The 27,860-nt window shown below is 27.1% G+C and overlaps 2 protein-coding genes across 8 annotated transcripts in view; one reads left to right on the top strand and one right to left on the bottom strand.

Annotated features, from left to right (window-relative positions):
- Nucleotides 1-2,106: 2,106 nt before the first annotated feature.
- On the top strand, nt 2,107-19,771 carry LOC107437223 (putative RNA polymerase II subunit B1 CTD phosphatase RPAP2). Of its 2 annotated transcripts, XM_016049152.3 has the most exons (11): nt 2,107-2,199; nt 4,260-4,356; nt 4,901-4,999; nt 5,564-5,623; nt 8,171-8,301; nt 9,445-9,624; nt 12,121-12,796; nt 14,079-14,179; nt 15,044-15,124; nt 17,434-17,502; nt 19,537-19,771. In XM_016049152.3, the coding sequence occupies exons 1-11, from the start codon at nt 2,180-2,182 to the stop codon at nt 19,688-19,690; spliced, it is 1,668 nt and encodes a 555-aa protein (XP_015904638.2). In that variant the 5' UTR covers nt 2,107-2,179; the 3' UTR covers nt 19,691-19,771. The 2 variants fall into 2 exon arrangements, with proteins under 2 accessions (XP_015904638.2, XP_042908947.1); XM_043053013.2 differs by lacking the exon at nt 4,901-4,999.
- A 1,337-nt stretch (nt 19,772-21,108) lies between these two features.
- The window catches only part of LOC107437218 (C2 domain-containing protein 5), a 51,611-nt gene continuing 44,859 nt past the window's right edge, over nt 21,109-27,860 (bottom strand). For 5 of the 6 annotated variants that reach the window (XM_071181676.1, XM_071181679.1, XM_043053009.2 and 2 more), the window contains exons 29-31: nt 26,780-26,905; nt 25,637-25,783; nt 21,109-24,153 (exon numbers count right to left, since the gene is read on the bottom strand). In XM_071181676.1, the coding sequence (XP_071037777.1) occupies nt 24,031-24,153; nt 25,637-25,783; nt 26,780-26,905 (396 nt within the window). In that variant the 3' untranslated portion in view covers nt 21,109-24,030. The remainder of the gene's footprint in view (nt 24,154-25,636; nt 25,784-26,779; nt 26,906-27,860) is intronic. The other variant, XM_071181677.1, reaches the window with a different exon arrangement.

Below are 27,860 nucleotides of genomic sequence, written 5' to 3'. Positions count from 1 at the left end.
TGATGGCATATTAGCGGATCCTCCTCAGGAATGTTTTCCAAACCGTAGCCTTTAGCTCTTAGTGAAGCTCAAGTGCGATGCAAACTATTACTACTGCGATTTCTATTTATTAAAAAATGAACGGAAAACTTTAATTTAACTCGATAATGTAAAACAAATCTTTAGTGCCATTTTCCCCGTTTGCGATATATGCACTTTCAATCACCGTCAAGTGAGATTTAGAACCTGATAGATGAAATCTATTCTTCCACAGGTTTAAGCACTCTTAAGTTTTCTTAAACCAGTTTTACGAACGGTTAAGCTTCCCTAACATTCTAACAGGGCGGAACTGAGGACTTCTAGTATCGGTCCTGGAAAAACTGTTCAACCTTTAAATGCTCGACTTTGGACGCAGGTTGTCTGACTAGGGGAACCATACCCTCTGAGGAGGATCAAAATTGTAATGTCGTGTCTTCTAATAATTCTCAAAGATTTTTCCAGACTACCACCTGTACTCTATTGTGCAGCTCTATTGTAACGTAAATAAATTACTATTACTATCTTATATTATATATATTTCTCTTACACGGCGACAAAAAAGCCTCATTGCAACTCCCCGAATGGTAACGCTAGAAAATCGACCAATGATTGCCGCTAAAAAGTCACATGCCAAATCTAGCTGAGGTGGCTCAACGTATAGCCCTTTTAAAAACGGAAACTGAAATAACCTGAGAGAGCATCAGCTGCGGCAATCTCATACTATTAAGCTAGGCAAAAGTGAGTAGTCTTTGTCGATAGATCTCTATTTTAGTATTTTGTCGAAAGCGCTTTTTTTCATGAATTTATATATTGCGAATTTATTTGCCGATTTTTGATTTATATCACGAATTTATTTGTTTTATTATTGTTATTAGTTATTCATTGAAAAATGAGTCTCAGTCGTGCTGTTATGCTTTAAGATTTTATACTATAGCACATTTCTAATAGGTTTAACGAATTACATGTCATTTGTTTGAATTCAAATTTATTTTAATGACTTAGTATTTACTAAAAAGATGCAATTTTTTTTTTAAAAAAAAGTTGTTATATGGATTTGAATGATTGTTTTGAATTCTTAGAATTTTGTGCATTTTCAATGTACCTAAGTTAGTAGCGAGCGAAGTGAGCTTGGTTTGCGAAGCAAACCATATAAGATTGCGTAGCAATTTTTGGGGGTTGGCGAGCGTAAGCGAGCAGGGGGCGCAGCCCACTAGTGCTATATAATTTTTATAGTAATATTACAATAAAAATTCATTCTCGCAAATTGTATATGTTATAAAATTTTATATTCTTGTACATTCTTATCTATCTTTTCCCTTGTTATACTCTTAATAAATGAATCTACTTACTATTGTTATTAACCAATTTTAAACCAAGCATAGACATTTTATAAAACGAGGCATTTCATTGAAATATGCTTAAATTCTGCAATAACCGTTTCAAGTTAAGGAACTACGGTATTTTAGAAATTTCTTTACAGAAAGCGTTTACACCAATTGAATTAATATTTTATAAATATCTTCAAATCCATTCACAATAGCAGAAAAATAAAATTGATGAAAAATATACGTCACAGTATTAGTTGGAAGATATTTATTTAAATGGTGCGTTCACGAACTTTTGGCCGAAAATGGGCAAAAAACAGATTGATAAAGGACAATCATCTCCTACTGTAATAATTCTATAAGTGATAAGCTCTTTTCGGAGCAGTTCCAAAATGCATCCGTTCCTTTATTAACGATCGAATTGGTCAACATATGTGTTTTGGAGCAGCACCCTCTACTTTGGCAGTACTTCACGTGCTTTTACTATTAGCATGTGGAGAGTCATAGGCGAAGGAAGTACGTTAGTTTCTGTCTTGATTTTCAAATATAGATTAAAAAAATTTTAAGTTTGGGAACTTATTGGAACTGAAAGCTACATTGAACATAGATCTAACAGAAAACGTTGGGGAAATTTTAAAAAAGTATTTTACGCAAGTAAGTGCAAAAAGTAATTAGAAAGGGGAAAATATCGTAGTACATTCCTATACAATTGATAAGAGGGGGATGAAAGGATCAAGACATGGAACCAATCAATCTTGTCAGCGAATATTAGGTGGGGCAGAAAGAGGGAGCTTAAAACTTCCAATGATTTTTATATTATAAACAAACGTCAAAAGATGGCTCCTGAAAAGTCTCCGTAAGTTTTAAATAAAGTTCTTTTCTAGCATTCTGACAACTTTTGTCTTATATTAATTTTAAAATTAATAAAATGTATTCTTTGCATGATATTCATCTTATTTTTATGTATATTTTAAAAAAATAATGTTGAAGTTCTGAGTCTCTGCTAACTATTTTAGAATATTTATGAGAATTCAATATAAATTTTGCTTCATTCTACTACTTCCTCCTAAAATTTAAAACATTTGTTTAAGTTACTGGTTCTGACTCTTTTTGAAGCAAAATACAGTGAATGCGTCAAATCATTAAGCTCTTTTGTCTTTTGAAACCTAAGCGGAGATATTTCCTTTAAATTCAAAATAACGAAGATTTGTCTTTAAATTAACATGCTACCTAATTTGCTACGTAAATTTTAAGAAGTGGATTTAGTTTGTAGAATAGCTTGCCCGTTGAATAAGGCACTGTACTTTGGAGCTTTTATAGTTAATAAAACTTCAACATAATTATTGTTTATTGTTAGAAAATTCAACATTTTAGACATTTTTTTCAGGTAAAGCATAAAAACTTGCCGTTATAGGAAGAGAACTTAATTGTAATTTTTTACCTACTTTCCTTTAGTGAAATAACGAATAGTGATGGGCCGAATACCGAATATTTGGCCAAATTTTAGGCCGAATACCGAATATTCGGTGGCCGAATATTTACTTTTTAAAAATTTCTCTTTTGATTGTAATTAAAGTAATTTTTAAATTAAAAATGAAATAAATATTAACAAAATTGCCTTTTTTAATCTTTGTATGTTTAAAAAAATTTTAACAACTTGATTTATTTTTTGTAATAATTTAAATATCTTGATGCCAATAACAAGGCAATATGGCTTTTATAGATCTAAATAATTAATAATAGCATATTTAAGTTATAGTTATACTTGTAATTTATATGCTATTGTATTTAAGATAAGAACTCATTACATACAACTGTTAAATGTATTCTTAACTTTCTTTTTTTGTCAGGATTTGATTTGAATCCTCCATTAAAACTCAGAAAATTAAGAACTTTTTAAAAAGTTTCACTTTTGAAATTTTATTTTTTTAATTAAATAATTTTCAAATTTTAAATTAAAAATGAAATAAATATTAACAAATTTGCTTTTTTAAACTCTCTATATTTTAAAAAAAATTTAACAACTTGATGTATTTTTTGCAATATTTTAAATATCTTGATGCCAACAATAAGGCTTTCACAAATCTAAATAATTAATAATAGCAGCATAATTAATAATAGCATATACTTTATAATTTTGCCGAATACTCGGCTAGNTCGGCCTTGCCCGGCCCAAGGATCGAACCAAGGACCTGTGGCACGGCAGCGCGAAGCGCTACCACTCAGCCACCGGGCGTATATAATAGCATATACTTCATAATAATAGCATATACTTTATAATTTTGCCGAATATTCGGCAAAAGGGCCGAATATTCGTTACATCCCTACTTTCTTTATTTATGTGCTTGACCGTCCATCAATGATTTTTTTTTTCAATATTTTTTACCTCTTATTCACATAGTCATAAAGTGTCACACTTCACTGTACTCCCTTGTCACACGTTAGGTTATATTATATAAGGGGATAATTAAGTATTGTAATCTAAGGGGGTATTTCCGTATCAAAGAATCTGTGACAGAATAATCGACAAGTCTTGGCAACTTCCGGGCAGCTGCCCACTGGAAATTAAACAAAAACATCATGGAAAGGAACCAACTTGAAAGGTATAACTCGTAGCCACACTCCAGGCAAACATCTACTTGTTTTTGTTTTTAAAATTGCAAGTTTAAAATCTATTTGGCACCTTGGCGATTGTAGTTGGCTCACCAGAACAATACTCAGCTCAATTACTCTAACAATAAGACTTCACTGGACTGTACAATATAATAATTATTTACTTTTTAATATACTAGCTACAAAGTGTGACTGTTTTATTTCTTTTTCTATATTTTTGTTTGTCAGATGATTCTCATATGTGTTACATATCTGTCATCTTACATTAAATCTGTTAATAACTCTGCTCTTTATATAATTTAGATCTAAAGAAAAAATCTTACAAATAAAAAGGGACACTTTAAAAATTGTAGAAGCTTTGTTGGAAGAAGAGATTTCTAAAGAATGGTTTCTTCAAAACGTAATGTTGTCTTTTTTTACTTATCTTGTTTATTCTTTCCTTTATTGATTTCTAATTTATGAATTTTATGTTAAGTTTCATAAAATATCTCGATTTCATTTTATCTGCAAGTTCATATTTTCATTGTGTGGAAACTAATAAATTCAAAGGAAATCTTTGCTTTTCTGTTCTTCAGAAAAGCAGAACTAATGTCTTTTTTGTCCAACACAAAGTTAAAGTATTTATGACCGACCTATAACAAAAACTGGAATTTGTTTATATCTTATCTCTTTTTCAAATGTCAATTCAGTTGAAACCAAAATTTTCAAACAATTGTTTCAAGTTTATAAATGTTCTACAAGTTTAAAAATTTTCAAAATCATCAAATGAAAATTATTATTCTTGTTCCCTATACCACTCACAAGTTCCATTGTTATGTTTTAAAATATTCATATAATCTCCTCTTTTTTTTTTCTTTTTTTTTTAAATAAAAAAAGCAATTTGAAAACATTGTAAAATTTTTCTTCTAAAATTGCATGGCTAAACTTGTAACAATTATTTTTAGTGTTCAAAGTTGTGTCAGGCTGACTATGATGATGTGGTGCAAGAGCGAAGTATCACTCACCTATGTGGCTATCCATTGTGTTCAAATCCCATTAAAAATGTAATGTAGTTTGCATATTTTAAGGGCATACATGATCTATTACATTTCATAATCTATTGCATTTAAGCATGCTAAATTAATTGTTTTCATTTATTAATTCCTTTTTATAATTGTTTACTGGAAGAAAACTATTTTCATGTGTTCAGTTGTGAAACAATTGTTATGTGTTCAATTGTAATTGGCAAAAATTGTAAATTGAATGCTTTAAAATACCATTATATACTGTGAAACTCTGGTCACTCAAATTATAACTTAATATCTTTGGCAAATTTTGAAACAAATGCTGTACTTGTGTGCATTTTAGCATGTATAAAAATCACTTTAATGATAATGTATTTTAAATACATCATCATGTCCATTTTAATTTAAAAGAGTACTAAAATAATAATCAGTAAAATATTTCCTAAATTGTGTTTCATTTATTTACTACTCTATATTGTATTTGCACTTTGAAATTTTGATTTTTCATGAATTGTGTGCAATAAAAATTACTTTGCATATGTACTATAAATATTGCATCCAATTAAAACTTGCTGATCAAACTTTTTTTTTTCATCCTCCTAGGTTCCACGGCAGCAGTTTAAAATTAGCAAAAATAAAGTATATGATATAAGTGAGAGAAAGGTAAGTATGCATTTTATAATAATGCTAAAATTTTAGTCAGTTAATAGTTCAATGATTGCTTTTTATTTTAGTTTAGTAGTTTTTAGTTCAATTCTTTTTTTTTTTATTATTATATTTTTTAATCTTTAATTCACTTGTTAAAAAATATATTATAATTATAATAAAATTATTATTGTGATATTTAATTTATCTTTAAATTTGTTTTTAAAAAAATTTAAACCATATTTTTCTCAGAATTTTCATACATAATAAATTATAATTGCAATCGCTAATTTTTAACTTCATCATTACAAGACTGTGTTAATGCTGTCATTTTTTTGAAAATAAAAATGATAATTTTAAACAAGATTGTCTCTAAATGTCTTAAACATAGTTTTTGATATTTTCTCTTGAATATTCAAAGCAAGTTAATATGTATTTATTTTCTGATATTTATTTTTAGTAAATAACTATAATTGTTGGGTAGTGGGTTCCCGTAGGCACTAAAAATAAGACATTTCGCATGAAGCTAAATGAGGACTCTTGTAAACGAATTAAGTAATTTGAGAAACCAACTTTTTCATCATCTTTTTTCCCTTAAAATGTTTCAATTTGTGACCTCCATAATTTTGTAAGAGATATTAACTTTGAATTTAGATGAACATATATAGTTAACTTTCCTTTTTTATTTAAGATACAAGACAAAAATAATTAGATGATTTTTAATTATTTTTTGAAGTTATAGGAAATTTAACTAAAAGGAAGAACATATTTTATATTATTTCCCATAATTTTGGAAACAGTGGTAGCTGTAGTAATGTATGCAATACTCTTAGATAGATTATGCTAACAATTCTTCTTTTGGTTTCTTGTCCTGTACAAATAATTCTCGAAGAGTTAATGTGAGACTGCTGCTCCGTAAAGATAGAAAACAATGTGGAAGTGCAAAGCGGAGAGTTCGTGTACGCGAATCAGCTAGTTGTTGGAGGTGGCTAGTACTTAATATCTTACTGTAAATTCATTTTGAAAAGTACTGTAAATTAATTTTGAGTAAAACTTTTTTTTTTTCATTGCATATCAAAAACAAAGATATCATTGTTCTTTTCTCTTCCTAAAACTGTAGATTACAGTCACAAGGTAGGGAGTTTCAATCAAACAAATGTAAATTTTTCTTTTCTTATTTAATTTCTTATTAACAACTTTTCTTACTTAAATGTCTGTAAAGTGTACATCCATACTGAATTTGTGATACCCTACAACAGGGATGGCAAACCTTTATACACCAGTGTACCAATTTTTCTAAAAAAATTGTTTAATGAGGTCATAGACGTGCCGTCTAATAATTTTGACTTCGTGATTATTGGGAAAATAATACTAAATACAATCAACTCAAAACTCTATTTACATTGAAAAAAAAAACACTTTGCCATGTCTTAAAACAACTTAAAATAATAGTGTGACTTCTGTTGTTGCAGATTAGATGACAAATAACTTATATTAGGTTGTAAGATGTTAGTTCAAGCAGGACTGTTATTTTTTTTTTTTTTTTTGCTAGTTATTTATTGTTAGCTTGTTTTTTATGGTTATTAATTGTTTTTTTAGCATTAATTGTTAATTTTTTTATTAATGATTGTTTATTATTCTGTTTGTTTTTTGTGAATTTTATTTTAATTGTTACATTGTTTCGTAGTGTAATAACAATTCATAGTATAATAACAATTGTGATCAGTAGCGTGCCCAAAATATTGTGTCTCGTGCCATAAATGACACGCCTGCCATTGGTTCACCATCCCTGCCTTACAACTTATTTATGCTGTCTTGAACCATTTACAAGATAAATAAGAGTGGGAAAGCTGAAGTTTTTNAATGATTGTTTATTATTCTGTTTGTTTTTTGTGAATTTTATTTTAATTGTTACATTGCTTCGTAGTGTAATAACAATTCATAGTATAATAACAATTGTGATCGGTAGCGTGCCCAAAATATTGTGTCTCGTGCCATAAATGACACGCGTGCCATTGGTTCACCATCCCTGCCCTACAACTTATTTATGCTGTCTTGAACCATTTACAAGATAAATAAGAGTGGGAAAGCTGAAGTTTTTCACCGTGTAATCCTCTAAGCAATCTCATGTAGTGACACATAGCCNGTGCCGTCAAATTTAGAAATCGTTAAAAGTGTGCCGTCACAAAAAAAAGGTTGAGAATCACTGCTCTAAGCAATCTCATGTAGTGACACATAGCCATTTTACTGCAGCTAGACACTATTATTACTAGTGCTGCAACCTTTTTATAAGGGGGATATGGAATTTATGCGCACTTTGTATTTAATTTTTAAAAAAAACTTACTTGCTGTATTTTAATGAAATTAAGCTTTAAGACAAGTTAAATTCGGAAACACAATTTTGGTTTACTTCTTATTTTATAAAGCAATTATAATCACTTTAAAAGAATGTTATTTTAATCATGTTGTAAATTCTGTTATAGGATATCTTTACCAAAATTATTTTCAAGTATCATTGCATGATGTGAATTATTATTTTATAAAAAGAAACTTTTCTTTTTTTAGAATTTCTGTAGTAATGAATGCTACAAAGCCTCCAATTTTCTGAAAGCTCAGTTACATTCTCTACCACTCTGGTTAAGAAAACCTGAAAAATCTTCATTGGAATTAAAACTTCTGTTGGATTCTGAAAACAAGTGAATATTGCTATGATACATATTATTCATATTTGTTTTAATTTCAATTGCTGGAATTCTAAAAAGCTCTTTTTAGCAGCAAAAATGCTAAAGATAAAATTTCTTTCTAGTAGCAATGTAATGGCAGTTTGTTTTAGTTTTCATTTAGTAAAAATTTTCAGAGTGTAATTAATGTTACTAAAACATTATACAGGATCTCTAAAATGTATGGAAGCAATCAAATTTGTCAGAAAATACATATTGTGTTAATAATCTAAAAGTACATGTGAGAAATAGTTTCAAAAGATGCATTCAAGAATAGCAAAATCGCTTCCCTCTCAAATCTTACCACCCTGGGGTGAAACAGGAGAGAAACTTCAAACAAAAATAGACTTGTCTGACATTTTGTGAACACTAAACTCAAACTTGACTTCCACCTTTTAATTCTTCTTAAGGCTCTTGGAACTAGGGCGACTCCCAGTTTGAGGAGGGCTAGGTTAATAAACAGTAAGCTAAATTTTTGACATCATAATCTCGTTAGATGCCTAAGCTAATGCATAAGCTAAGTTAGATGCATAAGCTCGTTAGATGCTACACTTAATGTTGTTTGTATTATATTAGCAATTGTTTCAAAGTCTCGGATTTATATTTTATGTTATAATTTGTCTTCATATAAATTGCTATTCAAAGGCAATTTTTTTAAAGCTTTTATTAAGGTTTTTTATTAAAGGTTTATTGAAGTACTATTGTAAGTTTTTTGTTAAGAGAAGCATAGTTTACCTTTAAGATTTTCATCTCCTTATCCCTATACATGTTATAAAATAATAATAGCAATGTGTGTGTTTGTAAATCTATGTGAGCACTAAGCTTCGAAGTATACAATGGTAGATATTGGTTCCCTCTTCCCCAACAAAGTGTGATTGGTTGTCAAATCTTATATTAAAATGTTTTATTGTAAATTTGAATTAAATTTGATTTTTTTTTTAAAATTGTGATTTAAATCATGCTAAATTTTTCTACCAACATCTTGAAGATATGAAGACTCTATAAAACTGTATACTTAAATAAGACCTTTTCCCAAGAAATCTCAATTTTCTCAAAAAAAAATTCCACTTAGAACTGTCTTTTGCTAAATTATTTATCAGTATTTTTTTTTATCTTCAGAGGCAGTGCAGGAGAAGAACTTCTTTTCAAATATACTCTCAGCAAGACTGAAGTGGAACAAAATCTTCACCAAGACCCTAAGCCAATCCCAACTATGAATTTAAATAATATGCTCCAGGAAGACATAAAAGATTGTACTGAACATCTGGTTGGCTTAAATATTAAGGAAAAAGTGTATAAGTATGTTTGTTTTTTAATTTCTGTATTTAATTTAAATATGTTGATACAGGGTGGCAACAGGAAGGGAATTTTCGGAGTCCCCTCAGGGAAATGTTATCGAATTTAATTGAAATACTCAAAAAGTCAAGGAAAATGAACTAATCTTTAGTTTGAGATATGTAAAAGGTCAATATTTTTTTCCAAAATTATAGAAGTTAGCAAAAATCAGAGAAACGTTAGGAAATTTAATTGAAATGCTCAAACAGTCGAGAAAAATGAAATAATATTTAGTTAACAGTATTTAAAAGGTCAATATTTTTCCCAAAATTATTGCTCTTGTAATAATTTATTCTAAAAAACAAGACATTATGTTTTATTTTCAATTTTAATAACAAGTAATTTTTAATATATCATATAAGATATATCTTATAAGAGTAAAGCATATTAGTAAAATTAATAATAAAATTTCTGCCACAGGATACAAAAAGAAAATCAGAGAATTTTTTCATTAGTGTTAGTGGCCACCTTATAAAATATCAAAGAGATGTATATAATATTCCAATGTCACTGTAACTTACTTAGTATGGACGGTGAAAAAGTTTCATTTTTCTGCAAGGTTAAATAAGCATGAAATGCTTCATCAGTAATATCATCTCATAAAATGATAATTTGTGAAGTTTTAAAGTTGGAGAGGATTTTTTATTATTATTATTATTATTATACCTGTAAATATTTTTACTACTTTAGTTTTCTATGTTTTTCTTATTGAGATTTAAAGGTCAGAAATAATTACTTAAATTATTTATTAATATTAAACCTTCTGATATTCTCTAAACATGTAATGATTAAAATACATTCCATAACAAAAGGGTGAAAAAATTTTAAATGTGCTTTCAATTTATTATTATTTTCTATTTAATTATAAAACTTGGTGCCTTAAAATAGCCTTTGAAAATAATTGAAAACTGAAAAAATAAAATGAAAATTATAATGTACTCGTCTATAAGTTGCTAGCTAGTATTTTATAAGACAACTTCCTAATGAATCTTGTTTTATTTATTAAAAATTTTATCTTTTTACTTTTGAATTATTTATTTCTAAACCTACTGATATGATTTAGTAATCATAATTAATCTCAATTCATATAGTATATTTATAAAAAAAAATCCTTGAACACTCTAATCAATATTCATTTATACTGTTATCTGATACATAAATTATAACTTTTCAATTTTTTTACCTTCACTTCCTGTGGTGAAAAAAAAAAAACATCTTTGTGTAATTTATACTTCTTTAATGAAATTTTGTTCATTTTCACATTTCAGATTGCTTATAATGTACAATGATGTTTTTAAATGTTAAATTTTTAGAAAACAGCATTTTTAAATTAAATTTATAAAAGGCAAAGCTGCCAGTTTAGCTGAATAGACCAATAAAAATTATTTAAAAAAAAAAATCTGAAAAATTGTTAGAGTAACGTAATTCTATGTTATATTTTAAGATAAAGTTATTTAAATCGGTGTCTGATCTTATTAACCATTTTACTATTATCATTCACCATTACAAATTACATTAATATACTATTATGAATTACAGTTAGGTGATTCCTTAAATGATTTAGAACTTCACTTTAAGCTGCATGCACAAAGTGATGAATGCAAAAATTGTATTTAAAATATACATTTGTTCGGTAGAGTAAGCAAAAATATTAAATTATAGTTGTGAACTCACCAAATTTGTTATAATAATATACTTTTAATTTTAAATGTTATTTCAAAAAATGATTTATGTTCACTAATAGATCTTAATAGTATATATATAACTANCTTTAAGCTGCATGCACAAAGTGATGAATGCAAAAATTGTATTTAAGATATACATTCGTTCCGTATGGTAAGCAAAAATATTAAATTATAGTTGTGAACTCACCAAATTTGTTATAACAATATACTTATAATTTTAAATGTTATTTCAAAAAATGATTTATGTTCACTTATAGATCTTAATAGTATAAGGGAAGGAAATATTTGGACATTGCAAGTGGCGGGATAAGTGTCCTCTTAAGTACATATATTTTTAGTTGAATATTTTCAACTGTTTCATGCCAAGAAACAGCAAAAATTGCGAAGCAATCATCGGGGGTTGGTGAGCGTCAGCAAACAGGAGGCTTAGCTCCTAGTATATTTTTTTTTAGTTTTGCATTTCACTCATATAGCTTTCAAATTGAATCTAACACTTTTAATAGAGCTTTATTGAATTGAACAACATTTTTAGAGCTTTATGTCAATTTTGGTCTGAACTTAGTATTTTCTAACAAAAAGTTAATTGTGCATCCTTGATCTTCAACAGTATATATAAATGTTTTTGATTTTGTTTTTTGTATAATTATATTTAGTAACTGGGTTAAATACGTTTTTGGCACCCTATTAAATAATACCTCTCTTTAATTGTATTGACTTTCATAATAGAAATAACTAGGCAATTAGCATAATTTGATATTATTACTTTTCTTAACAGGGAAAAATTTATATTTGGCACAGAAATGGTGAAAGATCCTGAAAATTCTGATGAGGAAACTCTTTCTGATTCCCAGAGTTCCGATAGTGATGAGGACGATGATAAACCATCATTTCCAGAATATGGCAACATAGCCGCATATTCTAATAAGCATATGCCTACAGAACTTGGAAAGAGAAAGAGAGCTGTGCTTATACCACAGTTAAGAGCGCCTCAAGAACCCACCACAAATAGTGCACAGCTTCCTATCAATTTCATCGCCAAAATTTTTCAAGACTGGTACACAGAAGACACACTAAAATACTTATTAGGTGAAAGGCAACTCTATTCTATTAAAGCTGATCACTTATTTAAAACTTTAGTGAACTCTACCGATTCTGCTGAAAATATATCAGCTGTCAAAGAAGAGTATGTAAATCTGTGTTTAAAGATTGATAAACTTCCGGATGAAGAAGAAGAAGATGAAATCGGTGAAACTTTCGACACTGACATTTGTGATGTGAAGCGTGTTAAAGAAAGTGCAACAAAACAGGAAAAAATGGAAAAACTTGCTTCGGACTTAAAGTTAGAAGCAACTAAAACTAACCTTAAAAGGAAAGTAAAAAGAAAAAGTAAAGGAAAAAATGTATCATTTGCTTCCGGCACCAAACCTTCAAAACCAATTAATTTGCCTGAAGTAAGTGCAAATAGTTACTATTTGTCGTTAATTTATTTAAATTTCTGTTACTGAGCCGCCATGGCTTAGTGGTTAAGGTTGTGAGTTGGAGTTCTATCTTCAGTTGAGACCCCTCTTAACTTCCAATATACGGTTACCAGAGGCCGTGATGGCTCAGGGGATAGAGCGTTTGCCTTATAATGAGGTGAGCTGGGTTCCAGCCATGGCTACTAGATACCAATTTTGCATCCGGCTCGTGCCGACCGTAGTGCTGACATAAAATATCCTCAATGGTGAATGTATCATGGGTTAGAGTCCCCTTGGAGCTTTAATCAAAATATGCTCCATTTACTTTAATACACTTTTCCCAATGAGATTTTAATACATAGATACTTGTCCTAAAGAAATTCTGATTATCAATCGACTCTGATCCTGAATTTTCTGATATTGTCTTCATTTCATATTATTTATCCTATAATAATTGTTCTAAATAAAAATCAAAAAGTTTGTCGGAGAAAAATCCGGTGAATAAGTAGTTAATTGATTTCAAAGATCAGAATTTCTTTAAGACAAGTATCTATGCAAAAAAAATCTTGTTAAAAAAGTGTATTTCAAATGGAGCATGTTTTGATTAAATAAATAGCTTTAAAAAGCTAAGCAGTTTTATACATTCATTTAAAAATATGACATTTCATATTCATTACAAAGAACTTATGCATTTTGATTTTTAAAAATAAAAAAAAATGTACAATTTGAGTCATTTTTATTATCTTAGCTTTTACTAAAATTGCATGCAATTGTGGAAACAAATTTTATAGCCTAAAGATTAGGTTTTGAGTAGTCCATTTCTATAGTCTAATAAGTATTTATATTTAATCAGTTTTTGATGTTGATAATTTTGTGTTTTGATACACTGTTAATTATAAATAACAGTGGGATTTTTTATAACAAAATCTTCTAACAACTTTCTACATTTTTTTAGAAGATACCAAGTGCAAAGTATGTATCTCAGTGCAAACCAATTTTTAAATTTTGGCTGTATTCCCACCACTGATTTTATTAGTTGTTTCCACATTATACTAAAAATAAGTAACCTTATTTTTTTATGGTAAAAGATGAGCAGTTGTATGCAGAATATTTCAGGGTTCCTAGAATAGAAGAAAACATGCATTTGTGTAACATTGATCGTACATATTTGATTTTGTAATTTACTTTAAAGCTTAATTCTAAGAACAATTTCATTAAAAGGTGACTGTTTTTCTTATTTTCTTTACATCTCAATAATATATTTTTGAAATTTAAGGAATCTGAGTCAACATTACCTGAACCTACACTACCTTTAATTGATTCTCTGTCACAAGGTATTCGGAGAAAGCAAATTTTAACAACAAACCTAAAAAATATGTAAGTATAAAATATTGTACTACAGAAAAATTTAAATTTGTAAGTTTTTCTTTATGTTTCATTATTTAATTTCTTACTTTTTATTCGAAGTTTACCTTTTTTACTCAAAATTTTAGTATTAACATCTTTTGTTTACAAAAATTGATCTTATTCTTCTTTTTCATTGGCTCGACAGCCCAGGGTGCGCCAAAGTTTTTTTTCTAGGTTTGCAAATGTTCAAGTTTTTGTGTGCAGTGTCTTGTTTCATTTAAAATACTTTATTTTAAATCAATATTAGTCATTAACTAATCATCGGGCACTTAGATTATGAATTTTAAAAAAATGTGCATATTTTTATGTTTATTTTATGTGTTTTAAACAAACAAGTGTAATATGAAAAAAATGCTTATATTATTAATTTTTACACTTCTTTTTCTAGTTGAAATATAATTTAAGTAATATTTTGACTTAATAAACTGCCCGTGAATGGTAACCTATAATAAGAATGTTGAGGTTAATATTAGTGCTAAAAATATTTAACAGAAATGAAAGCAATCAGTATTTTGACAGAGTTCTTTTTTTTAAATTAACTTTAAGATTGACTAAGATAGAACAAAAAAATGTTTAAGAGTAATAGTTAAATATTATAAAAATAAGTAAACCAGCTTCAACAGAATCCTTTTTCTGGTATACATTTGAGTAAAGCATTTTTTTTTTCAATTGCGAAATTTAAAAATTAAATAGGAAAAGAAAAAAAAAACCTTAAATTGCAAAAAAGTTCAGGTAAATTACGTTTTATTTGATTTGCATATCATATTAAAGAGCAAAATGATAAAAGTTTAATCAATCATATTTTTCATTTCCTTAAAATTCATTTCCTTTCAGGTTTGCAAACGTACTCCCTATTATTGACTTGCACTACAATACGATTAAAGAAGAAGTTACAGATTTAGTGGACACGTTTAGGTAAGTTGTAAAAAGCTTTGTTTTATTTTTGTTACCAATTAGATTAATCTCATTTGTGCTTTAAGTAGTTTTACTAGCAAATGTTTTATTTCCTATAAGTATTCAACTTAAAGCTTACTTACTAGAAGATATATTTTATATTTTTGTATTAACTGTATAATAATAAATGAAAAATATTGTGGTGGTTTTTTTTCTTATGGTTTTTTTTCTTTGGTTTTGGTTTGGTGGTTTTTTTATCTGTGTAGTTTATTATCTGAATTAATTGCTTAATGTTGTTGAATCTCATATTCAAAAAATACATTACTCATTCAGTCTATTGAGTTGTCAAAAAAATACAATTATTGATAGATAATATTTGTATATCTTAAATTAAAAATGTATGCATAAATGGTTTATAGTTGTTCTGATTTTCCTGATGAAAAAGATTTTACCCTTATTTGTTCTGATTTTTAGCTTTTATGTCCTGATATTCCCGATTTCTGTGTGTGTATTTTCAGAATATCCCATTTTTTACACCAACTGTGTATTTTGAAACAATCAATTCGAAAAATCAAAAAATTCGGATTCTTGATCCAACATCTTTTTACCTTAATTATTATTACTAGTATTTGATAATTCTAATTTAGGGAACACCCACTAGTTATATACATAGTTCTGGCATATAGCCTTAACCACAGGGTTTATTGTTTCTAACTTTCATTCATTTTATGATAAAGAAACTCAATTATAAAGTTTACATTATCAAATTTTTTTTTTAATGAATTCAGGGGTTATATACTTATTTTTGATTTTATTTTCAGCTAATGTGGTGACAAATCTTGTAGCTATGAATTTTTACAATTATTCAATCCTCTCTTTTATCTGATTTTTAAAATAATCGATTACATTGAACAATGCAACAATCATATCGTTAAAATTTTAAATGATGGGGTGAGGATGGCTGGGCAAACCAAAACTGATAAATCCACTCTGTACTATTGCTCTAAAAAATTTTTATTTTTTCTGTAAATAATACATTTTTAAGTGTATATAATCTTAAATACTAGTAATTAAAAATTACTTTAAACTATTTTATGATTGATCTGTTCCGAACTAATATTTCTGCCACGTTTAGTAGGTAAGTTTAAAGATTTGGGAAATGATCTATGTAACATTAAAGTCAATAAACAGGTATGAGAGTTCGAAAAAGACATAAAGTATGAAAATGCCTATCATTACAAAAAAAAAAATAATAATAAAGCATGTGCAACTATTTTGCATAAAAAGAAAATATTTAAATTATTTACATACTTTAAGTTTACTATACAGTGATGAAAACTATTAAGCAGGCAAATACAAAAGTTTGAAAGTCGAAAGTTCCCTTATAAACATCAGAAGAATCTCATGCATGTATAAAATGCATAGCCTTGTGTTTAAGTGTTTGCATTATAAAGATCTACTACACATTAATTTTTTCATGCTTTTAGGTTTTATTCCTGTGTTTGGTGCAATAATCTTATTATACAGGGTCTGCGCTAAGCATTCGCCACATAGCCAAATGCAATAAAATCGTAACTTTGGCAAAAAAAAAGTTGTGTTTTGGCGAATGATTTTTTTCCACTTAAAAGAAAAATATATATTTAACTCGATCCTAAAAATTACGCCAAAATGAATTTTTCTAATCAAATCTGTATTTTTTATTCGATCACAATAAGTTTCGTTAGATGCGCCACATTGGGTCCAAATACTATTAGCCTGAAACTAACTACTGTAAAATAGTGCTCTATGGGGGAGTAAAATTAATCATAAAAAATTGTTAAGATTTGCATTTGGCTAATAATTTGAAATCCTTAGCGCTGCCCCAGATTATGTGTTCTGAACTGGCATGCTATGTTACAGTGTATACTTTGAATTGTTGCTAAGACAGTCAAGAAATTTTCTTTCAAAAATTTAGTATGAACCCTGTTAAAATAGACTTTTTATGAATAGTTTATCAAAACTTAAAAGTATGATCATCTGACTTTTATATACATATCTGTCAAAAAAATTTTGTCCACAAATAAAGATGTCCACAACTAATTTATATTCTAATTTATAAAGAAGTATCTTCACTACCATAGGTGAAAATATTTTCTGTAACTACTAAGGAAAGTAATTAGTAGTTATAGACATTCTAAGTTAAAATGTTGATAGTAAAGATGGTGAAATATTTTCTAAAACTTTACGTTACGTTACGTTTCCTCTTTACGTTATGCTATTTACTTTTTGCCTAAACCATAACATTGTTTCAAATGTAAAATAAATGTTTAATTTTAAATTTCATTTCATAGCCTGACACCAACCAATACTGTTCTGAAACCGAAGCAATTGAAATGTGTAGCTGTTGTTATTTTCCTGCTGTAAGTTACTTTCATTATTTTTTATTTAAGGTCATGTTTTTAACTGTTTATCAAGAATGCCTTATAATTTTTAAGTTGACATGATATACTTTAAAAAATTAAACAGTTGAGTCCAACCTAAATGTTCATTCTATATGAATTATGGTGAATATATTTTAAATCAGCTTTTATAACTGCGATGAATTTCTCATTACTGTTTATTGGAAGCCGTTTGCAATTTCACTCTTCCCGTTTAACCTTACATCCCACCCCCTAACAAAAAAATAGCAGCCTTATACACACTTGGTTCTAAAATCTATTCTAATAGTACAAATTCTTTTCAATGAAGAACTCCTTTACCTATTGTTGTCAACTTCTGATTTCCTTCCAATATTACTGATTAAAATTAAGCATACAATCCAACAAACTCTCTACTTTGATTAACTTTCTTATCCAACAGTCAGTCCCCAAATTGCTAATATTTTGAATAAATTTGAGTGTAAAGTCGTATTTTCCCCTGCAAACAAGATAAATTTCACTAACCCTAAAGCTGGGGTATTTGGGGAATTTCTTCTTAAGAGTGGTCTTAAGTATATTGAACAAATTATAGGCATTCTTAAATTTAAAGAAATGTCCAAAATCAGAATATTAAGAGATATGCTGGTAATCATAGATTTGAATTTTTTTTCTTGCTAAAAATTGTTAAACACTATTTATTTATTCACCAATTTTAATATCTTTAATCTTCTATTGTTAGACATTGAGGCATGTTCTTGTTATAGGGAAATAAAACTATGGTATTTCCATTTCTGTGTTTTATTTATATTGTTCAACTCTATCTTGGTTATCTATTATTCTATGAAAATGTTCTAGACACTTGAAGTGAATTTAACATTGTTTTCCGCTAAGCCCTTTCTTGTGATCTCTGCAATTATTTTGTGTGACTTTATTTGAAAAAACTTATTATGTTGGATCATTTCAACACATGATGATGGTTCCAGGTCAGGTTCCAATCACATATTACCCAGTAAAATTCTTCAGCTAACTTTATTAAGACTCCATTTTATATTTCATACACAATTAAAGTCTCCTGTTTTGGAGAACTTATTGCAAAAATAATGAACTGAATTTTACAACTAATAATAATTTCCCTCAAAGTATCAATTGTATTTTAATGGAAATTATCACATGTTTTATAAGTACAGTCAAACCCCGCTATAGTGAACACGGTTTATAGTGAACGAAATGTTAGGTCCCGTGCCTTGCTATACACGTATAATGTTATTTTATGTGGATATAGTGAACCAAAAAAGTGAGGAAGTTGGATATAATGAACTTTTTTCTGTCTTCAACTGATTTTTTTCTTCATTTTTTTAGTAATAATTTTGAAATTTTTACTTTAAAATAAATACATATACCGATTTTTAAAACCATCTATAGAGGGGAATTTAGCGATAAGCTTCTTTTATCTGACTTTCCCATCCCTAAACAAACCAAGCAGATATTTCCAACCCTGGCAGATAGTGCACCTGTAAGGTGTCAGTGGGATCAATATGAATTTTCTGTCAGGATTGCTCATCAGCTAAAGATTACTAAAAAAAATTTTCCTTTTTTTTTTTGTAAGCAAGACGAAGAGTAATGAAAAATAACACATTTTTCGCTACTAAAAAATATTTTTCAGTCATTTATTTAAATAATGTCGAGTTTATTTAAATAATAAAAGGGAGGAGTTTAGGAACCATTAGTTAAATTGCCTGCGGAACGGATATAGTGAACCAAAATTTCGGTCCCTTGAATGTTCACTATAGCGGGGTTTTGACTGTATTATTAAAAAATTAATGAGGTATAAAACTGTTTGAGAAAAAAAGTTTGTTTTTTTTTTTTAAATCTCCCACCCACAAAAAAACTTTAATTTTGTTAAATCTTACATTTGTATATTTGCATCATACCAATACTTTTGGACAAAATTTACCAAGCAGATAATGTTCCATTTTTAAATTGAAGCTTAATTTCATACTTAATTACAATGTTAATTAAGACTACCTTTCATTTCAGATTAACTAAAACAAAATTGAAAGATTTGTATCAAGAAGCTGAGTTTACTAAACTGTGTGAACATGCTTTAACTTCTTTAAACATTTCACAAAAAGAAGTAGAAGACCTTGTACTTGATTTAGTAAATCCAAATCAAGTTTTGAAGTTACTATAAGACAATCAATATTACTTGTAAATATATTTTGAATAACTAACATACTGTTTATATAAAAATAAATATTTATTGTTGGAATAAGTTTTATTTTATTCAAACAAAGACATTATGAGAAATATTGTTTCTCACCGTAGAAATTACATAGTTGATAAAAACCATCTTTTGTTCAGAAATTTTCACAGTTCCCCTTTAGACAGAAAAAGCCTTTTATTTCTACAGACTATTATATATTTGGAATTTCCTTATTAAGTAACTGAAAAAAAATTTTAATTTCATTTCATCTTTTAAAATGTATTCGATTAAAACTAAACAAAAAAGTTAGCAACCAAATAATAAATGAGAAAATTCTGGATAGATAATTCTCTTTAGGGAGAAGTAAAATGGTTTTTCTGTCTGAAGGAGAACTTTATTGTATCCTTTAAAATCATATTGGTATTATGCAAAAATGTGTGTATCTTACACTTTAAACATCTATAATGTTATATTCGCAGTAAAGGATTATTTTAAATAGGATGTTAGGTTATCTTAACCTTAAAAAATAACATATAAACCATATTTACCTCTCACAAACGAGCCACATGGTTGCCAATCATTCTGTGTATTTGCGAGCGAAAATCCTCTATAGTAAATGGCTGTTCCTTTGAAGCAAAAGTTTTACAAACAGCTTTCCATATTTCTTCTGATATATACCATGTTATAAGACCTAGAGAGGCTATCTGCTGTGTAAATTAACTTTATCACTAGTGATAAACAATTTGAGAAACTCTTCATGGCTAATTATTTTTCACCTTCTTTAAAGTTTAGAGAAAAGTTTCTTTTTTTATCAAGGGTACTTGAGTTTATTTCCCATTGGCTTCAGAAATGCCAGAATTGCTACTCTTTTATCGTTATCCAGTGGGGATCTGTGGCTAGGCCACCGCGGTGGAGTTTTGTTGCCCACGTCATACAACCACAAACCCATTTATAGGGTGGATTACTTTCACACAATCACACAGAAAAAAAGACATAGAACACAGAAAGTTACATTCATGTCTACAGTGGGATTCGAACCCACAATTACTGGCCCAGTAGTCCAGTACAGTAAGAACTAGACTAAAACCAGTGATTGGCAGTTTTGAGAAAAATGATATCTGGAAAATTTAGAGTAAATGCTTACAAAAAAAATAATAATAATAAATGTTCGCCAGATTACTTACACACTGCAAAATCCTGTCATAATTTGTTTACATTTTGATATTTTGAAATGCCATGGTTTTTCTGTGGGTTTACCTGTACTCTATTTTCTCTAAACCTTAAATAAACAGTGGGGGTAGAATAGGATTTGCCATGCAAAGTTTTCCCCATGGCATAACATATCTTCTTAGAGAGAAAAAAAGCACAGAACAATCTTTTACTTTTGAATAAAATAAAACTAAAACTTTAAAAAGAATATTTAATGCTTCATAAAAGTAATAAAAAAAACATATCTTGAGATAATAACAAATTGTAAAAATAAGAATACTACCTTCATAAAAAAAAGAGGCAGTAAATGAGTATTTGCTTTGACTAGTTAAAATGTTATTTGAGATCAGAATAAATTTGCTATTAATCAATAGTTTTACACTGAAGAAATAATTTGAAAATTAGTTCAAATAAAAATCAGTAGATTCTATACATCTTATGTTAAAAGTTTGTGATATTTTTTCTTCAACTATTATGAAATAAAGGTTCTTTAAATATGTATTTATATTAAAGATTGTTTAAAATGTGATATTTTTTCTCAGCACAAACATCTGAAAATCGTGAACTGATTTTGATATATTTTGACAATTTAAATTTTCGTAATTTTAATTTTATTCATTTTCATAACACAATTTAAATGGATAGCAAGCATTCTTTTTGACTACTTGTAGTCAAATGAATATTTTAATATAAACATATTAAGAAATAGAGGCTTTATGGAAACTTTTAAAGAAAATTCATTATTATGAAGAAAAAAAATTTTATATGGGAAGATACGAAGAAAGGGAAATGCTATTTTTAACACATGTTGTATAAAAACTGATTCTTACTAATACAAATTAAAAATTCTGTTACTAAACTATATTTTTAATACTGCAAAACTCTTAACAAATACAAAATCTTACTTAACATGTTTTTGGGTTATTTAAATAAAATACATTTTCTAACATATATTCATTTATAGTTTAATAAGGAATAACAGAACTATTCTTATCTTGGACAAAACGTGAAGGTTAAGGAATAAGATACTATGCAGAGTTAGCAAACATTTTTAAAAAATGACAATAAAATAGATAATTTGGAAGCTGAAAACAAAAATGTCTCACATTGAAATATCACAGCACTATTAAAATGAATAAAATTTTATCACATGTTTCACCTGCATAGTAAAATATGAATTAATACAGAGATATTGAATACTAAAACAAGAGTAAATTATTACTGAAGACACATTCTTAAACAAAATTAAAACATAGATATAAAAATAAGAAAACACAAATATTTAAGTAAATGAAGATTAATAGGTTTCAAATCCCAAAATATATTTGTTTAAATATAATTATTTCTTAATGGGAAAAACAATTATCATAAACTACAAAAAATAAATTAAATTTTAGCATTCTTAAATGCAAAACTATTTTCGGTTAAATTATTTTCAATTTTTAAATGCTTCTAAAACCTTATGAAAAAAGAACTCAAATACCCTCAAATTTAAGAATGAGCTATCATATGTTACATAATGTTTAATACTTTTTCTATAGTTTAGTAAAAACTTGCATTAAAATTCCTTACAGAGAAGGAACTTTTAGGATAGTTTGCCCAAAATTTATATGTAAATATAGATTTATAAGAATTAGTTTTATACTTAGTCTACTAAGTAGTAATTTAAGATAATTGGGGGGGAAAAGCTACAAAGACAAATTTTATTTATTTAACAATAAATTGCCCAGAAGCTAAACACTATGTGTATTTAAAATTTACTTATATTACAAACTCGTAGAGATTTCAAGAGTGAGAAAATTTATAATAATTTATTTAAATAGGCACTGGCAGTAAGGAATAGATACATATTATCAAATGTATCCATCATTACAATATATCTTTTTTAATTGTAAAAATGTTCTTACACTAAAGTTTTACATGTTCCTAATCATTATAACTATTAAAAAAAATTTTATTATAATAAAAAAGAGATAAATTTTGATGAATTTTTAACAAAATAACATTCATTAAATTTACAATATTATAATTTAAACTTTACATAAAAATAAATTATTTTATAAACACATCCTTAAACCCATTCCACCATTAAGTTGGTGAATAATCAAACAAATTAAAATTCATCATAAACAATAAAACAAGTAATTAGACATTTAATTTAATAAATAGCATAACTGAAGTCAATATTGATTGTAAAATAACTACAAATTAAATTTGTAGTAATGTTTTAATATATCACAAACTTTTTATCAGGTTATGTAAGATATAACATTTTACAGCACAATTAGTGAAAGTAAAAAAGTATTTTAACATTTCAAAGTCATCAAAACATAGTGCTTAATTTTAACTTCACAAAAAACACTGCCCAAATAAAAATGTACTACGGTTGGTTCTCACATTCTTTTTTAATTAAAAACAAGAAATATTGTTTGGTTTCATATGAATCTTCTTAAAATGTGGACTATTTTCACAGCATATATATGTATATAATTAGTTGTATTTATTTTGGGGGGTTATTAGTTGTATTTTTCCTAAAACATTTTCAATTCAAAATTAATGAAGAAATAAAAAGTAAATAGTTTAAAATTTTTAACTGCAATGATTTGCAACTAAACATTTCATTCTGCAAGGCATTTAGCTAAATGTTAAGCTGAAATCTTTTACAATTTAATAAGATTTTTTGGGCGGGGCAGAATTAGTCTATGGTAATAATATTTATAGAATACACTCTATTAATTCAATAAATATAATTTGTTGCAAATCTTTATAACTAGAAGATTAGATATCTAACATATTTTTGAAAAATAAAAATGGTTCCATCATCGTGAATTACAGTAATTAAACAAATATAAATCTCATGTATTTGTTTCATTACTTAACATGATAAACATTACACACTGAAACCAAATGTAGATAGTGATGAAATAATTACAAATTAAATGCAATGTGAAAAATTGTATAAAATAAATTCCTCATAAAAAACTCTAATAAATAATTTTAAAAACAGCAAACAAACAAAAATACTAAAGAGCATTATGTACAGATTTTACATTGCTTTATCTAAAATATAATTAATGTACATATTTAAAATAATGATTTGAAAGATACTTTTGTGATGATCAAGGCCCATAGGAATCTTGCACTTCAAAATTGGCTAATTTTACCTCATCACAATCTGCAACTTGAGTTGTTGGCAACTGAACGAACACTGCGTCTCCAGCAACATTTACTAGACACTGTCCCTTTATTTTAATTGAAAATGAATAATTAATATTATGACATGATTATAGTTATTAATTCACAATAAATATAGTCATAATCATAGCTGACAACATGGATAGGAAGAAATCTTGTAGATTTTTAGAAATAATATAAATTTCAAGATAATTGTTGTATAATGAACTAAATATTTTACAAGTAGGGAATTTTAGGGATTTTTATAGTCATCAAATTAGAAAGACTCCAATATTTTCCAGTAAGATTGACATTAAGTATACTTGAAATGTTATGTATGTTTACTCATGATTTTGAATAGTAATAGGTATTTAATTTATCAAAAATAATTAAAAGATGTTTTTAATTAATTTAAAAAAAGAAGTTCTGAACAAAAATAAATAGCACATTTTAGAACAAAAAAGTTTTAAACTGATTTCTATAAAACAGGCTCCCTTTATTATATATTAGTAATACTTATTTAAACCAAATTATTAATTTTAATAAATTAAAAACCAACAGAATTTTCTGTAAACCAGTAGACCAGAAACAGGTAAAATCTAGTAGTCTATGGGAAAATCCAGTGGAGTTGACAGCTATGAATAATGAATCATTATAATTTAATTTAAGGACATGACTTTTCTAACAGTAAATTATGGAATGAAATAATTGATTACATTAATTACATTGTATTTATTAAATTAATTTAATTAGAAATAGCCTTATATCAATAATTTTTTAAGAAACATTATTTAACATAATATTTTTTTAAGATAATTAAAATCACATATATCCATGGAAATACATTTAAATACATCAACATGAAACAGCATAACATTGTCATCAAAAAAATTATTATGGATTAATTAAATGCTATGTAATGTTTACTGCTTTAATGGCATCAATTTAGAAAAAAGTTGCTTCTCTATTGCAAGGGATGACTTATTTTAAAACAACTGAAATGTGTCAGATAAAAGCTTGTAAGACCCTTACTAACCTATAGAGCATTTACACGAAGTTTTATAAAGTTATAGGAAAGGTTTTAAAAAGGTATGTTCGGTTTTTATAAAAATGTCATAGTTTCACAGCTAAAAAGCAAAAAAAATATGAAGTAAAAATAATTACTCAAAGAAGTTTAACCATAAATATAAAAAAAAATTTAAGAGAATTTTTCTATGCAAATTTATAAAGTCCACGATGTGTTATAATAATTAAATAAAAAAATATGTAGTAATAAATTTTAATAAAAATTACACTTTTTTCCAAGTTAAAAAATATAGATAAAACATGGAAAATAATAAAGATTAATGAAAAGAGAAGAAAAATTATTAAAATAAAATATTAGAAAAATATAAATTAAAAAGCTGGAAAACAAAAAAAATTAGAAGATATATTCTCATCATTAGCTCACAGAAAATAATTTTAATGAATTAACAAGAATTTATGGGCATCTTTAAATTAATTTCCAGAGGTGTAGAAATAAAATAAAAAAACAAAGCATTATAATATTACTTGGTTTTTATGAGGATTGTGGAGTAAAATGCACTGGGTCATATGAAATCCAACCATAGCATTGCCTCCAAGGGCAGAAACATGAGCCCTCACTATGGCGAGTGTTTCAGCTACAAAACTTTGAATAAAACCATTCAAACCACCACTCTGAAACAATAAAAAATATCCATTTTAAACAAACTGGCAAACTAAATAAAAAATATTACTTGAGTTCACAAAATGAATAACATAGTTGTGAATTCAAACAATTCATTAATAATTCACTGACCATCTGATTATTTTTAAGAATTAACTACCTAACCATTAATTAAATAGAGATATAGATTTTTTACATTTTGTTATTATCCTGTAAAAGCTTCAACTGATTACAACAAGTTTAAACAAATAGATTCTTTAATTAGCAATTCACTTCCTCAGAATATTCTTATGTATAATATTTTTTAGATTGATAAAAATAACACATTTCAATCATAAAGCAAGTTATATATTCTCACAAAAAAAAAATTTACTTGATATATTTTGTTATTACAATAATTTGAAAAGTTATTACAGCAGATCTTATAATGAAAACCTAGAAATGCAAATGGATAATTTCCAATTTTGACTTTGATTATGCATGATGTATCAAAATTTTTCTCGTAGCCCAAAAAATGTCACTTATAAAATCTTAGTTATTTTATTTCTCCAACGCTGGCAGGTATGCTTTTAAACTTACCTACCAAACATGGCAATATTAGTCTAGAACAGACCTATCTTAAAATGCTTTAAAATAATTTTTAGATACAATTATTATATTTAAAAACTCAAAAATATGTACTTAAATATTGTTTATTTAAAGAAAAAAATTGAAATTTTCTAGACCATGGAAACTAATAAAAAAATTTCTCAATTTTAGTTTGCTAAAATTTTGAAAATGTAAACCTCTTAGTAAAAAAATAAACAAATAGTGGAAAAAGTTAATAATTCTTGCTTAGTTACAGAAATTTCTTAGCTGCAATTTTCATTGTTTACATCCTCAAATAACTACGTAATTCATGGAGAATTGTGTTAGATAGCTCTTCTACTATAATTTTAAAAGTTCATTAAATTGAAAATATTTTGCTCCGAAATAAATATGGTTTTAGAGAAAAATTTAATATTTACTTCTCTTATGCTACTGCTCTCTCGAATGAAAAAGAAATCCAAATCGCCCAGATACTGTTCAATTTTCTTTCCAGGAATGTAGGTAAGAGGAGTTATATCAACACCATTGTGCTCTCCAAGAGACATCTAAATAATAAACATCCATTTATAAAACAACAAATGTGGCTTTTTTTCCTTAGAACTAACAACAAACGTTAAAAATAAATGTTTTGTATAGTCCATGTTGTTTGAATTATCAGAATCAATATTGTCTCATATAGGGCAAAATTCGGAAGTTTTACTAGAGACCAGTTGTAGTATTTTTTAACAATGACGACTTTTTTAAAATACATGGTCATCTTTTTTTTAAAAAAAATCAAATTTTAAACGAATAAATAAAATTTTGATATTAATAATGTAAGGCATTTCTTTTGCAGCATTTCTCAAAAGATAATAAATTACAAAGTTTACTTTTAAAATTTTCTGAGACAAGAGTAAAATCAAATAATTTTCAGAATATTTTAAATATTCATAATTCCATATTTATTAAAATAACAATATGACCATGAGATGCATTTTCGATGAGAAAATGGCGATCAGGTGGGTACTGGCAAACAATTTTTTTAATCGCAATTATTTTTTCATCTTGTGGCCAATGGTGACCATTAATTTTGCCCTAAATTGCATTGCAATTTGTAAATGATAGGTTTGAATGTAGATGTATACATTCAAATACACAAAATTCTGAATGAGTTGTACTGGAGTTTGTGTGATATAAGAGCTAAATCTTTATGAGAAGGTTAAAGACCTGAATTTTTGTCCTATCAAATTCAAATTATTTCAAACAGGGTGCATCTATTTTCTTTTAAAACTAATATAGAAAAAGTTGGTTTAGTTCATATAGTTTTGATATCAATTTCTAAAATTAAATTAATAACAAAATGAATAAGTATTGTTTTTATTTCCAATACTTGAAATGTTTTTCAGTTTAAGCAATTAGTTAACTAAAGTTAAAAGATCTAATGCTGCCTTGATATTAAATTATCAAATAAATTTTTTCAATTAACTACATTTGTGTGAAAAATAATTTTAGATTTTTCAT

The sequence above is a fragment of the Parasteatoda tepidariorum genome, chromosome 6, assembly GCF_043381705.1.
Source record: "Parasteatoda tepidariorum isolate YZ-2023 chromosome 6, CAS_Ptep_4.0, whole genome shotgun sequence".
In the NCBI taxonomy this organism is placed as follows: Eukaryota; Metazoa; Arthropoda; class Arachnida; order Araneae; family Theridiidae; genus Parasteatoda; species Parasteatoda tepidariorum.
This window is presented reverse-complemented; position numbering and strand designations above follow the sequence as displayed.